Here is a 14,486-nt window from a genome sequence, read left to right on the forward strand (position 1 = left end):
AAAATATTTTTAATCATGCGTGTAAAGAAGTCTATGAACTATCTAGTTTATAACCAATTTAGACTCTTGGTTATGTGAATTAAACTGATCTCTAGTAAAAGGTCATGAATCCCCCAGGAGGGAAAATCCAGATGAACTTAAAATCTTAACCAGGAAGCTAAGAATCTGTATATATTAATTCCAATGTTCATCAATGAGTGGCAAATACTTTGCTGTAATCTGTAAACCTCAACTTAGCTTCTTGAATCTTTTATTTTTTTATTTTTTTGAATCTCTTTTAGAAGTTCAAGTAGAACACTGAGGTTAAAAGCACTTGGGTCTGTCATTGTCTAAAGCAGAGGTCAGCAAACGACAGCTCACTGCCTACTACTCACACATGCATCATATCCACACAACAGAAGGCACAATGATACATTGCGTGTATTCAATTCCTCTACTTTTACCATGAGACTTTAAGTCTCCTGAGGCCGGCGGGGGGTGGGGGGACTATGTCTACCACATCCTTTCTGATTTAGATGATCTAGCGTTTTATGGTGGGCAGGCGTTAATTCATGTTGTTTGTTGCAGGCTTTGTTCTTCACATCTGAGCACACTGACCTACTTCTGGGATTCTAGAAGAGTCAACACAAACATCAGTTTCCACAGGGACCCAACATGACTCCGCTCTCCCTCGCTGTTATAGCATCGTGTTGATTATCATGGCATTCATTGGGCACCTAACCTTGGTTTGCCCCTAGTGATAATTTGGTGGGTGGTTTTGCATGTATCTGACTTATTTTTGGTAGTGACATCATAGGCTCTTCAACAGAAAGGATTATGCATATGAGAGCCTTATTGTATTACCTGTAGATAGACCTCTTCTCTTATTATACATTCGTTTGTAGTTCTCTATGCACGGTGGGCATCTGATAAATGCTTAGCTAATTAAGGTCAGGAGTCACAAAAAAAAACATAAAAAACTTTGAGATGGACTTGTAGAATCTAGAACAAATTAATTTATCTGTGTTGTATGAGTATACTTGTGTGTGTTCTCAACTTCTAGATTAGGAACTGTAATGTCTTCCTTTGTTCAAGAGAAGGGAAAATGAGGAAGGTCATGATAGATCTGGTAGATCTCTTCTTAGTACCATCATTTATAATAGCATCTCAGAAGACATTTGTACTCATTAAATAGTCAGAGTTTGCATACAGACATGGATATGATTTGCTTCCTTATTGGCCCAGTAGAGTGTGTATTCTGTTTTTAAATAAATGGCATTTAAATGACCTTTCTTTTTAAGAACTCTGGACTCTGGTGCTTGTCACCAGGATACCGTAGTATCTTCAAACTCAAGAAGCACATACTTATCGAGAAGTGAAGTAATTCTGTGTGAAGTTCGATGAAATACATTTTTTAAGTCTAAGGTCAGCCTCAGCGAGATCCAAAATACTAACACCTGCAGGAACAGGACATATTTCACAAACTTTATCTGTGATATAAGGGGGATGCTGTTTCTTTCAGTCTTGCTGAAAAGCCTTCTTCAGTAAAATTTTTTTTAAAAGGAAAAATTTTAGAAAGGGGAAGAGACACCAAGACGAAGGTCATTAACATTCCATAGCATAATGCCGGGCTGATATAACAACCTTCCAATTACTGAAATCTGAGTAGGTAAAACTTTCGAATGAATTGAATAGAACTGATTTTCCACAGCAAGGAATTACACAGAGAGCAACGCTTTTTCTTCCTAAGCCGAATGCTCAGCCACTGATCACAAATACCTTATTTTTCAGATTTAACCCTTTCCCATCCTGTGTTATGGACTCTTCTGACCTCGGCTGAGGTCTTGCTTTCTGGTGTTGTATGCAACCATCCAGTTAGTTTCTGAGAGACACTCCCTTTCCTGAATACCGTCTTTCAGGCCAGGGGCCTTAAGCGAAAACCACAGCAGTTCACGGGGCCATGCTCCTACCTTCACACTGGTCTTTCGCCGCTGACAGCTGGTACCCCTCCCCACAGGTGCACCTGAAGGAGCCTTCCGTGTTTCTGCACTGCCCATTCATGCACAGATTCCCTTGCTGACATTCATCAATATCTGTAAATAGAAACAGGGACAATTACATTAAATCAGGCCTATTTATATCTATATATCAAGATATCTATCTACCTATACATATCTATATATCTAGAACACACTGTTACCTAAACTTTGAGCCTATAAATCAAGCTATGAAACTATGTCCTAAAGATCAATGTTTAACTACTCTTTTCTTCTGAAAATATCTTATTATCTTATTATTTAAAATGCATCTGAAGCCTTTCAGAACTCCATGTGGGGCACAGTCCTTCCCCTCGAGTACGACTGACGATCACCCGTTTCCTGACCAAATCCATATTTCTTAGCCTCTCGTGTGGCATTAACCTTTGGAACTGTATCCTGATGTAAGGAAGGTGTCACATTATCCCACGTTTTCTGAGAGAGCCCACATGAACTATGAATGTAATTGCAGCTCATGAATGCGTTTTTTAATCATTGTTTTAGAGAAATTAATTTGGTTTACTAGAAACTTTTGTTTCACTTATTTGTTAAGAAAATGGATCACCACCACAGTAAGTCCCGGCTGCCTACTATTGGCTGCCAATAGGGAAATTAAATCGAGCTGAATGTCACTTTCAGAATGATGCTGCACCTTTCCAAATGCTCCAGGTCCATTAGCTTTAGGAGTGGTTGACAGCAAGGAACTGCCTACCTCACATTTTCTTTCAGCACTTTCTATTAAATACTTGAGACGTCAGTCCAAGAACTTAAGACCAACAACAGCAGCGTGGAGCTGGTTGGATCTCACGTAATGTCTGACAACATTTTTAGTGCCTTGGACTCTTTTAGACTTTCTCAAAGAAGATGACAAATTAAGCATTCCCATGTGAAGATGTCTGCGGCAAGACTATACCCTCCATTCCAAGTCCTGTCAGGGTACGCCAGACATCTTACATAAGTTACTCATTTATGTCGGGAATATTGTCAGAAGTAATTCATTATCGGTAATGACACACACACTTGGAACAACTTGCGGCAACCCAGTTATCTTGAATAAGGTGATCTCTGGGTCTTTAAAATGACCACAGGGACAGAGGCAGTGTAATTCCACAGATAAAGAAGCCTTTTCCTTTTCTGATGAGGCACGTAATTTCTACGACAAAAGAACGCTTTCTAAAAAAACAGGCACGCAGGACAAATGTCTTCTCTTTTTTGTGCCAAGAGATAAACAGAGCATTATCGTTTTCCCTGAAAAAGGATTTCTTTAAGGGACTTTCACGCATATCACTATGACGAATCCAGCTCAGAGTTACGATAGAGACTATCTCTGGGTATTTATACATTTAGAGCATATAATGCTAAAATGTACAAAGAGATACAAGAACACAGACACAAAAAAGAAATAAAAAAACAAGTACTGAATTAATACATTAGATAGCATATTTACAACATAGAAAGAAGTTGTCAGTACATTTAGTGAGGTGAAAATAAAGTCAATATTCAGCACCAAGGTGAAATTTGGCAGTTGCTGGAAAATTGGAAAAGGGGCAGATTTAAGATCTGGGAAGAATTTGACATCGGTGAGCTGAGGTGGTTTGGGAAAGATTACGAAATAAATACAGAGGAAGTACATTATATAATTTATTATCGTAAAAAGGGCGGGCTTTGATTGGAGAGTAGGGAAAACAATCAGTGCATATGTAGGTTTCTAGAGCAGCAGATGGGGGTCTTGCCTGACCCCACCCCACACTGCAATGCAGACACCAGGAAAACCAGAGTAGGGGGGCAAGGTTCACTGGCAAGTAGCGATAACAGCCCCTTCGCACCTCCAGTCTTTGACATGTGTTGCTTTCTCTGCCTCCTAAGGTTTTCTCCCTTCCGTATTCAAAATTTTAAGACCAAGGTCGAACAGCAGCACCTTGGATAGCTTTCCCAGCAGCACACAAGCACTTTTTGGCTTTAACAGAACTTTGTACCTGCCTATGACTTGGTGAATAACAACATCAACTACGTGTCAGACTCAGTCCCTGCATTATCTCATTCTCCGTGCATTCTCTCTGTTTCTGTATTTTTTTACACAATCGTCCCATCCCCCTGAGCGATTACCATGATTGTTACATTACTTTTTGCAGATGAGCAAGTACAGCTTAGCAAAGGAAGAAAACTTATCCAAGCTCACACTTCTGAGTGGCAGAGCTAGGTTCCAATATTCCGATACCCACTCCTTTTTAAACTGAACTCTAGACTTCATTTGGGTTTTGTCAGTGTTTTCATTCATGCCCTGTCTGTTCCAGGACCCAATCCAGGGTACCACACTGTATGTAGGGGTCCTATCTCCCCCGTCTTTCCTTGTTCTTCACAACTTTAACAGCCTTGAGAGTGTGGGCCAGACTCCTGCAGAATGTCCCCGTCTGGATTTGTCTGATATTTTTTCTCATAATTAGACTGGGGTTCTGGGTTTTGGGAAGGAATAGTACAGAAGTGCAACGCTCTGGCCCTCAAAGAAGGTCAGGGGTACATGATATTTCCATGATATCACTGATACTGTTAAACTTCATTGCTTGGTACTGCATTACTTATAATTTTCTGTACTGCGTTTCTATCTTTCCCAACCAATACAAGTTCTTTGAGAGGTTAAAACCTCTCAGTAGCATCTGCATTTGAACAAGGGCCCAGATCACGTGGGTTCCTCCATACGCCCCCAAGGAAGGGAAGGATGAAGAGGGGCATCCTCAGCAGCCCAGCAGAGGGTCACACAGAGGGGAAAATGAGTGTTCCCAGGGCTGGCATCAACCAGTGTGAATTTGGGGATGCTGGGGAGCCTTCTTAGAGAGGAGCAGGCTCAGCTGGGATGGCTGAGTCAGAAAGAGTAAAAAAGTGGTTATAAGTCATTCACCCAACATGTGTGTACTCAGAGCAGTATCCCTCGAAAGAGTCCAATCCCCAAACTTTAAAGATGATATGAGACCTGGAAATTCGAGTTTATTAATCCAAGGCTGCATGGCCAACCACTAGAAGAGCCTTGCAGGAAGGGTGTAGATGCGAGCTGGCAGGAAAGGATCCAGAGGGAAGGGATATGTGCCCATTGCCCTGCTCTGCTGGGAGTGGCCAGTGTTCCACTGTCCACAAGGAGCTGGGACCCCAGCGCAGACGTCAGTGAATTTGCTAGTGCCAGTGGGAGATGCTACAATTCTTACAAGACTGTAAGATATCAGCTTACTACTTGCCTACCATGGTGAGAAACTAACTTCCATCCTTCCTTCACTTTCACTGAGACACTTCAGAAAGAAGAAAAATTTCACTTATTTCCTCTCCTCCTCCCCTGCAAAGAGCATGCTTTTTGGTACAAAGAACTAGGAGCAGAAAGGAAGCCGTCCACAGATTTGACCACAGAAAAAATTTAAACTTAAGAAAAAAAAAATCATGCAAAGAAAAATTGGAGAAACCTTGGACAAATTACAACAATATACCCCCTAAAAATGTATTTATAATGCACAGACACATGTATATAAGTTTATGCATGGGTTATATATAATGTGTTCATACAGAATGATTAAAAAACCCGATAAATGGGAACAGATATTAACATAAATTTACACACGAAAAATACAAATGTTTAACAAACATATGAAACAAATGTTGTAATAATTAGAAGCATCTGGGGAATTAAAAGATATAGGCATAAATAATAAAGATTCTTTTAGAATTAAAAAAAACACATTTTAAAAATTTAGAAATTAGGGTTCTGTCAAAATAATAAAAAACATTAAAACATTTGACCCAATTATTCCACTTTTATAAATAAGAAAAGGATCCTAAAATTCAGACCAAGTTTTATTTTAAAAAAAGCTTGTTAGGTTTGCTTTTTATTTTACATAATGATGAGAAGCTGGGAAAAAAATGTGGTTGTTCAACATAAGAACAGCAAGAAAATGCTGAAATAGTAATACACTGGACTATTAAGCAGCTTTCAAAAATAATATTTGAGAAGAGTTATTAATGACGTATAAAATGCTCATGATACACTATTAAGTGACAAAAAGCAAGATACAAAATTGTACATACATGATCTTAGTGATAGAAAATATCCATAATAGAGGACTAATGATGAAGGAGATTGAGAAACTGTTATTTCCGGTTTGCTTATTTTCTGTGTTTGTTAGATTTTCTACAGTGGATGTTTTTTTGAAAAAGATTTTATTTATTTGAGAGCAAGAAAGGGAGGGAGTGAGAGAGAGAGCACGAGGCAGGCAAAGGGGGACAGACAGAGAAACAGAAGCAGGCACTTCACTGCGCAGGGAACCCAATGAGAGCTCAATTCCAGGACCCTGAGACCATGACCTGACCTGAAAATGGATGCTTAATGGATGGAGCCACCCAAGGCGCCCTTACGATGAATGTTTTGTGACAGTGATTTTATTGAGGTATAATTCACCACCACATTATTCATCTAAAGTGTACAATTCAATGGTTTTTAGTATATTCACAGAGTGGTGGAACTGTATTGTTTTTATAACGAGAAGAAACGAAATAAACAGGTCTGTGGTTTACAGATGCTCTCTAAAAATATGCTGTTTTCCTCTATGTAAATAGATATGGTCTGTATGTAACCACAATGAGGAGTGACTTCCAAACATGCCAACAAAAATGTGCTCTGAGTAGCTCAGTCAAAATAAATGAGAGTTAGCATGGTTCTATCTCTCTCTCTTTTTTGGGGGGTTCCCTTTTCTTTCTTCCTTTTTTTTTTTAAGATTTATTTATTTATTTATTTGACAGAGAGAGATTACAAGTAGGCAGAAAGGCAGGCGGGGGCGGGGTGGGGGGAAGCAGGCTCCCTGCTGAGCAGAGAGCCCAATGTGGGGCTCAATCCCAGGACCCCAGCATCGTGACCTGAACCGAAGGCAGAGGCTTAGCCCACTGAGCCACCCAGGTGCCCCTGGGTTCCCTTTTCTAAGCTAATTACTCTAACATATTCTCAAGTGTAGTTCAAATAAAAAGGAGAAATCTGATTAGAGCATTTACCTTTGCAGTGCTTGTGGTCTGGCGTCGGAGAATAACCCTTGTGGCATGAACACATGTAGGAGCCCTCAAGGTTGGAGCATGTGCCGTTTGTGCAGATCTGTGGTTCCAGGCATTCGTCCACGTCTTGAAGAATGTTGCAGAAGGCGAGGAGAACCCACAAAGACAAAGAAAAAAAAAGAAAACATGAATAAAGTTGAATTTGGCTAAAAATAGAAACGGTGCATCCTCCAACAGGAACAGATTCTTTAAGGTAAGTTTTCAAATGAGCCCAAAGGAGGAAGAGGAGCTCTGGTGTGAGCTGCGTGTATGACAGCTCCATGCCATGATTTACTCTGTGCAAAGTAACTCAGGAAAGGAACCAAACATGCTCTAGGAACCAATTCCACGGGAAGCTTGTTGTAGAGGGGAGGGCAGAAGAGAGGGTAGTTTTAGAGCAGCCTCCCCAACACAATGAAGTCTTCCAAAGAATCAAAGAGGTATTGAGGTCTAGCTAGGGACTGATGAGTTCAGCAGGACGTGAGGGTGCGCTAAAGCCCAAGGCAGGACTTAGGACCTGGAGAAACCACAAGAGTTCTTAATAGAAAGGTGAAAAAGACTCTGACACAATGTTCAAAGATGGCTCTGGATCGGTATTAGAAAAACCAGTCGAGGGGACGAACAAGCCTAGTGGGCAGTTTGAAGGTGGGGACAGGCTGCAGAGACAGAGAAAATAATACTCAAATTCACCAAGCACTCACCGCATGGAAGCACGAAAGGCCGTGCAAGTCTGAGCTTATTTAATCCTAACAGGGGCCATACAAGCCGACCATTTACAGACAAAGGAACCAAGATTCGAGGAAGTTCTAACAGATTGCTCAGGGCCACATAGTTTGAAACTGGGGGCTCATAGGAGCATCCCGTCAGCGTAACCCCAAAGACCATCCCCTCCTTTGGATCTGTTTCTAGTCACCCATGTTAAAGTGTGGTGATAGAAGCCGCTGAAGAGAGAATGAGGAATGTCTGCTTATTACTTGCTAACACAGCACTGACACAGAAAACTACCATTGAAGTGCCACTGATTCCATTCAGCATTCATCACATTCTCACTAGAATGTTGGTAGGTAATGCAGGGGCGCCCGCGTGGCTCAGCTGGTTCAGCGTTCGACTCTTGATTGATTTCAGTTCAGGTCATGATCTCAGAGTTGTGAGATCAAGCCCCGCGTTGAGCTCCAGCAGGGGAGTCTGCTTGAGGCTCTTCCCTTTCCCTCTGTCCCTCCCCGGCTCGCTCACTCTCCCCCCACCGCCACAAATAAATAACTCTTTTTTAAAAAAAGAATGTTGATAATTCAAAAAAAACTTGGGTTCTATGTCTGATTGCTTCTGGTAAGCCCACTGTATGCTGTAGTGAAAAGACACACGGCGTCTTTTCCTCACCTTAAGGGGAAAAATTTAAACCACGAAGTGCTGAAACTACACACAAAGTCATGATGTAGGCTTAATTTTACTGCAGTCTGTAACTTAATCCAAGCATCTTAATCATAAGGCAGGCCAACAGAACAGAGGAAAATGCTCTTGACTACATCCATTTCATTTGGCAATGCTCACCATGAAAGCAATAAAACTTCCCACCCTCTTACTATGAACAGGCAGGGAGTTGCAAACCCATGCATATCAGAGGTCGAGTTCTAATTCAGCATTCCAGAGTTCAGACTGCATTTGTGTGCACGGCATTTCATTAAAACTATATTCTGGTGTTCCCACAATGATCTCTAGAAATAGAGCATTACCAAAATGAGGCAATGGTGGGGGGGGGGGCACACAGGCACACCAGCAAATGTTTCATATGCAAACAAAACAGCCAAGGAACCTGCACTGTCTGCGTGCTCTGCCTCGCTTTCATAAAATCACTCACTATGGTGAACTAGACCCTACTCTATGACAACAAAAAGAGCACTTCCAGACTGACTCATCATCCATCGTTTCTTTGGTTGTGGGAGTCCACTTCCATAAACACCGAATGCAAACAACTTGAAAGAAGAAGCCAAACGCCGGAGCCAAAGTAAATAATAGGACAGAATGAGCCGAGACACTAGGCACGTAAATTCCAGACAGCAACGTTAAAATGTCACGTTTGGTATCTGGATTGGTTTCAAAACGTTAAAAAGTTGAGAAATGTATGGATTGTTCTCTCTGATTATTCATGCACTGGGAAATGTGATGATAGGGCACAGAATGCAACAACAAAATCAATTTCTAAGACCGTATTTTCTCTCGTTAAAGCAGATTAAAAGACAGCTTAGATGGTCAATCATGAAATACTTTTAAAATACTTGATACGAGGGTTCCTGCATGGGTCAGCCGGTCAAGTATCCAACTCTTGATTTTGGCTCAGGTCATAATCTCAAGGTCGTGAGATCGAGACCCGCATCGGGCTCTGCGCTCAGCTTGGATCCTTCTTGTCCCCCTCCCTCCGCTCCTCTACTTGCAAACACACTCTCTCCCTCTCAAATAAGTAAAATCTTTTTTTTTTCAAATAAATAAAATCTTTTAAAAAATGCAAACATACCCTCTCCCTCTCAAATAAATAAAATCTTTAAAAAAATGCTTGACACTTCTAAGATACTTGAATGAAGAGTACCACAGTGCATATTTAAGACCTGCTGAGAGAGTTGACCTTAAAGTCCTCATCATAAGAAAATTTCTTTAATTCTGTAACTATGTAGGGTGAGAGACTTTCACTTGACTTACTGTGGTCATTTTGTAACGTAAACAAATATCAAATTACTGTGCTGTAAACCTGAAATGAATATAACGTTGTAGATGTAACATACCTCAATATAAAACAACAACAGAATACATAGTAGGAAGGTGCCTGGAGTGGGGCTTCACTTGATGGATGTAAAAGGAGTGAAATAAACTCATTGTTTTGTCTTGCACCTAGACCTGTCTCTTAAACTGCAGACCCACACAACCTAGTTGGTCAGTGCACTGGCCATCTCCCCTTGACATTCCACAGGCACCTCCAAGTCTTCACAGCCAAAACTCATCTTTCCCCCTGTATTTCTTTTATTCCAGGTCAATATATGGTACCACTATCCACTCAGATGCCCAAGTCAGAAATTGGGAGTCATCCTTTCTAGATTCCTTACTCTCCCTCTTACCCCACATTTGATTTGTAACAGTCAATTCAATTCTATCTTCCCAATATCTCTCAACTACACCAGCTTCATTTCATTCTTACTACCACCATTCTGTCCCACATGGGTTACTGCCATAGTTTGCTTCTCTACTTCAAGTCTTGCCCTCTCTAATCCACTATCCAGCCGATAGCCAGTCTTCTAAAATACAAATACAATCAATCGTATGGGTCCTTTAAAAACCCTCCGTGGTTTCCAGCATTCTTCCATTAAGTCAAAGATACAAACTTGTAGGGCCCTGAGTGTTATCAACAGAAAGTGTGCCCTCAGTTCTTACTTCAAACCCTTGGGAGGATCAGTGTTTTGGGAAACAAGGCAGTCCTTACCCACTCCACCATCCAACACCCATAGCCTCTCACCCTTCGGCAGAGGGAGATGGTTAAGTCTTTGGTTTTCTGTACTGGAGCTCAAATCTCATCTTACTCTAGGGTTATGTTCTTGTATAAGAGTCAGATTATCCAAATTCTTGTGATGCATACACATAATCAGTTCAAAAGAGAAACGTCATGAAAAACACTCTGTCCACAGAAAAATGTGTTCCAAATTCCCAAAACACAATTTACCAATGGGCTTTTGGGACATAATTTGGCATCTGCTATTCAGTGAATTAATTAAACCTCCCACAGTAAGGAAATTGCCAGGGGTTTATGAGGTCAGCCCTTTGTGGATATGATTGTTCAAAAGTTTATGCATCCATCCCAGTACACTATTACCCAATCCAAATTGATCATTGTCATCTACAACACCCCAAGAGACTCTAACAGAGGCCTGTGGAAAACCAGAGTCTATAGGATTTCATGATCTGCTCCTCTCAGAAGCTTATCAGAAGAGGGAGTCACAACAGTGGACATGATTTGTTCTTAGTGAACACTGGCTGATTCCTTTTTTTTTTTTTTTTTTAAGATTTTATTTATTTATTTGAGAGAGACAGAGAGGGAGAAAGCATCAGCAGGGGGGAGGGGCAGACCAAGTAGAAGCAGACTCCCTGCTGAGCAGCCCAATGTGGGGCCCAATGCCAAGACCCTGGGATCATGACCTGAGACAAAGGCAGACACTTAACCAACTGAGCCACGCAGGCGCCCCAAACCTGGCTGATTCTTGTGATCATCTTTTTTTTTTTTTTTTAAATGTTTCACTTTGGGGCACCTGGGTGGCACAGTCAGTTAAGTATCCAACTTTTGGTTTCGGCTCCAGTCCTAATCTTAGGGTCATGAGATCGAGCCTGTGTCAGGCTCCATGTTCAGCATGGAATGTGCTTAAGACTCCCTCTCCTGCTCCCTCTGCCTCTTTCTTTCTGTCTCAAATAAACAAATAAATTCTAAAAAAAAAAGTTTCACTTCATCATTTGAATCTTGCAGCCTACAGTTCTTTGTCAAGATTAAGAAGAAGCTCACTGGTCATTAGTTCCTGAACTCCAGCTTCTTTTTTCTTTGGGGGGAAACGAGGACATTAATCTCTTTCCAGCTCTCTGGCAACTTTCCATTCTCCACAATTTTTACAAAGATGACTTTCAGCTGGCCAGCAAATCCACCTGCAAATTCTCTCATTGCCTTGGGATGTAATTTCTCTGGGTCAGGAACCGTTTTGAAATTTCCCTTCCTACTGTCCTGGGAGAGCACGAGATAGCCTGAAGCCCCCCTCTGAGGGTCCAGAGGGTAGTCAGTGGCTGGCCTCACACAAATTTCAAAGTCCAAGTTTGTGCTGCCCCCTTCCACTTTACCCATCAGTTCCTTGACGTTAGTCAGAGTTGGTTCCAGAACAACAGTTTACCTGTATTACTTCCTGTGCTTTCAAGGAAATGAATCTCTCAACACTGCACACCAGTAATTCTTCAGAGGCCATTGAGTCTCACTGAATTCCTTAGTGATCACCACAGACTTCAACGAGAGAGCTCCATTTGATATGCGAAGTAAACATCTTATCGTCACGATGACGACAGGAAAATACAAGATTCCTCCCCACCCCCAAAATGACATTACTTCAGTGAACCCTCAACTATTCTGTATACATAGTCTTTTACAGTGAAGATGATGGCAGGACATTTTTGCCACAAAAGCAAGCATGGTGAAGTCAGACACTGACGCTGTTTAGGCCAGTGGGATGGAACAACCCACTCTCACGGTACGGGAAATCCTCAAGATCTCAGGCGCCCTCGGTCAAGTTTGACCAAGTTAAGATAAGCAGTAGCAGTGCAGCCCACAAAAATATGTTACGCATCCCTCAAAGACTCATCACTGTTCTTCAAAGCTGGAGAAGAGCCAGTGCTATGTACATCCCAGATAAAGAGCCAAAGATGATCTCAGAAAATCAACCCGTTAATCCTACCCCATCACTGGCTTCCTACCTCCCCTTTCCGAAAGAACATTTTGTCTTTCAGCAAAACTCAACTGGGGCTATCTATGGCGGAGACTGCTGTCTTAGAATCAATAATTCCTCAGCCATTCTTATTGCTGCTTGCCAGGGATGGTTCCCACCCATTCCACCCGGACAGATCTTCTCTCTTTCTATGAACTTTTCTTTCCTCATTATCTTAATCATATTGCTTTGTTCTCTTATTTTCTTATGTGTACAGGAAGAGGCAGTATATAGAACAGAACACTAGTTTTGGAGATACAAGACTTGGGATCATGTCCTAGCTCTGCCATTTATTATCTATGACCATAAGCAAGCCCATTAACCTATCTGGGAATCAATCACTGTATCTGTACTATAGGGATGACTGTCCTGATACCAAATAAAATAATGAAGTCAAAGCCCTCTGTAGCGACATAAGAGAAGTTTTTTGTTATTATGGTAGTTGGTCTTTTCTCACACAGGTATGTTTCCTGCTGTTAAAAGTGGCTTTTTGTTTGCTTTTGTGGAGATATAACTGACATGTGACGAAGGGTAAGTGATAATTTGGTACGCTTATATATTGCAAAGTGATTAACAAAGTTAGCTAATGCCTCTCTTACGTCACATAATTATTTCCTTTTTTTGTGAACATAGTTATCATCTAGCCTCCTAGCAGCTTTGAAGTTTATAATACAGCACTGTTGCCCATAATCGCTGTAAGATGGCACTGTTGACTACAACCACTGATCTGTGCAATAGGTCTCCAGGGCTTATCTACCTGCCAGTTGCAGGTTCGTACCCTTAAACAACATCCCCCCAATTCCCCTAACTCTCAGCCCCTGATAACCACCACTCTATTCTGTTTTGTTTTGCTTATTTACAACTTCAAGTCTTCTCTGGAATGAAGTACATAATTAGGTATTCGATAATAACATAATGACTAATTAGACTTGTTTAGCTATAGCGATTTGGGATTAGGTCGGCGTTTGCACATTCAATAATGTCTGCAAAAGGCAGATGTTCAGTTCTATTGCCATCTTACACAAAGTAAATAAATGTAGCATGAAAGCTTTCAATTTCAGATAAGTCTATGAATACACACCTATTCCATAAAGGTTAACAATGCTTCTTAAAATTTGAAAATAAATCCTAGTGTGCAAAGAAGTCCTAGAACAAGGAGCTTTCCATGTTGACCATGCATGTTCTGTGCACCTGGTTTTGGTGAAGACTCTGGCTAACCAGTCGTCAGTGGATCAAATGACACCAAGTTCTTCAGATGCCTAAGACCCATTACATTTAGAAAATGTAAATTGGAGTCACAAAGTCACTATTAATGATGGTTTGACAGCGAAGGATTTGTGTGATAAAAATCTCAGAAATTTGTCTTCCCAGGTCACATGGTCTTTCGCAGACTCCATTATAAAGCAAGATAAAGTAAACTCAATGAGGGGTAGCTGCCTACATCGACCAGGTGATAGATACTGTGTCTTATGAAGGTGAACCAAGAAAATGAAGCAAGAGGATGGAGATGGTAGCATGGCAGAAGGTAAAACATTTGTTAGGGATGATTGATGACCCCACAGAAAAGCACTGTGGTTCTCAAGAAATAGATCCTACCTAAACAAACATGCTGGAAGTTGAAAGGTAACTATGAAATTAAGATTACTTAGATTCATAAAAGAAACTCCTATCAGATAGAGAGATTTAAGAACTACAGGAAATGAACTTATTAAAGGAAGTCAAAGACAGTTACATGTAGAAACTTGACATAAAATTTACTTAAACGAGTACGAGTTATCGCACTTCTTCTATTTCAGGCTTAGAGGGGTAAAAGGGAGGAAACAGAGTTGGGGGAAGAAGGGTCATAACATTTATTGGGGTCTACCTTGTGTCACATGCCTCACTAGGTGCTTCATCTTGCTTATTTAATTCTGACAGT

The 14,486-nt window shown here is 41.0% G+C and overlaps 1 protein-coding gene across 4 annotated transcripts in view; it reads right to left on the reverse strand.

Annotated features, from left to right (window-relative positions):
- The window catches only part of LTBP1 (latent transforming growth factor beta binding protein 1), a gene marked incomplete at its 5' end in the record, with an annotated part of 397,053 nt that overhangs the window by 88,346 nt on the left and 294,221 nt on the right, over positions 1-14,486 (reverse strand). For all 4 annotated transcript variants that reach the window (XM_080814316.1, XM_080814315.1, XM_080814314.1 and 1 more), the window contains 2 exons: positions 1,950-2,072; positions 7,038-7,160. In XM_080814316.1, coding sequence (XP_080670442.1) covers positions 1,950-2,072; positions 7,038-7,160 — 246 coding nt within the window. The remainder of the gene's footprint in view (positions 1-1,949; positions 2,073-7,037; positions 7,161-14,486) is intronic.

The sequence above is a fragment of the Martes martes genome, assembly GCF_963455335.1.
Source record: "Martes martes genome assembly, chromosome: 9".
In the NCBI taxonomy this organism is placed as follows: Eukaryota; Metazoa; Chordata; class Mammalia; order Carnivora; family Mustelidae; genus Martes; species Martes martes.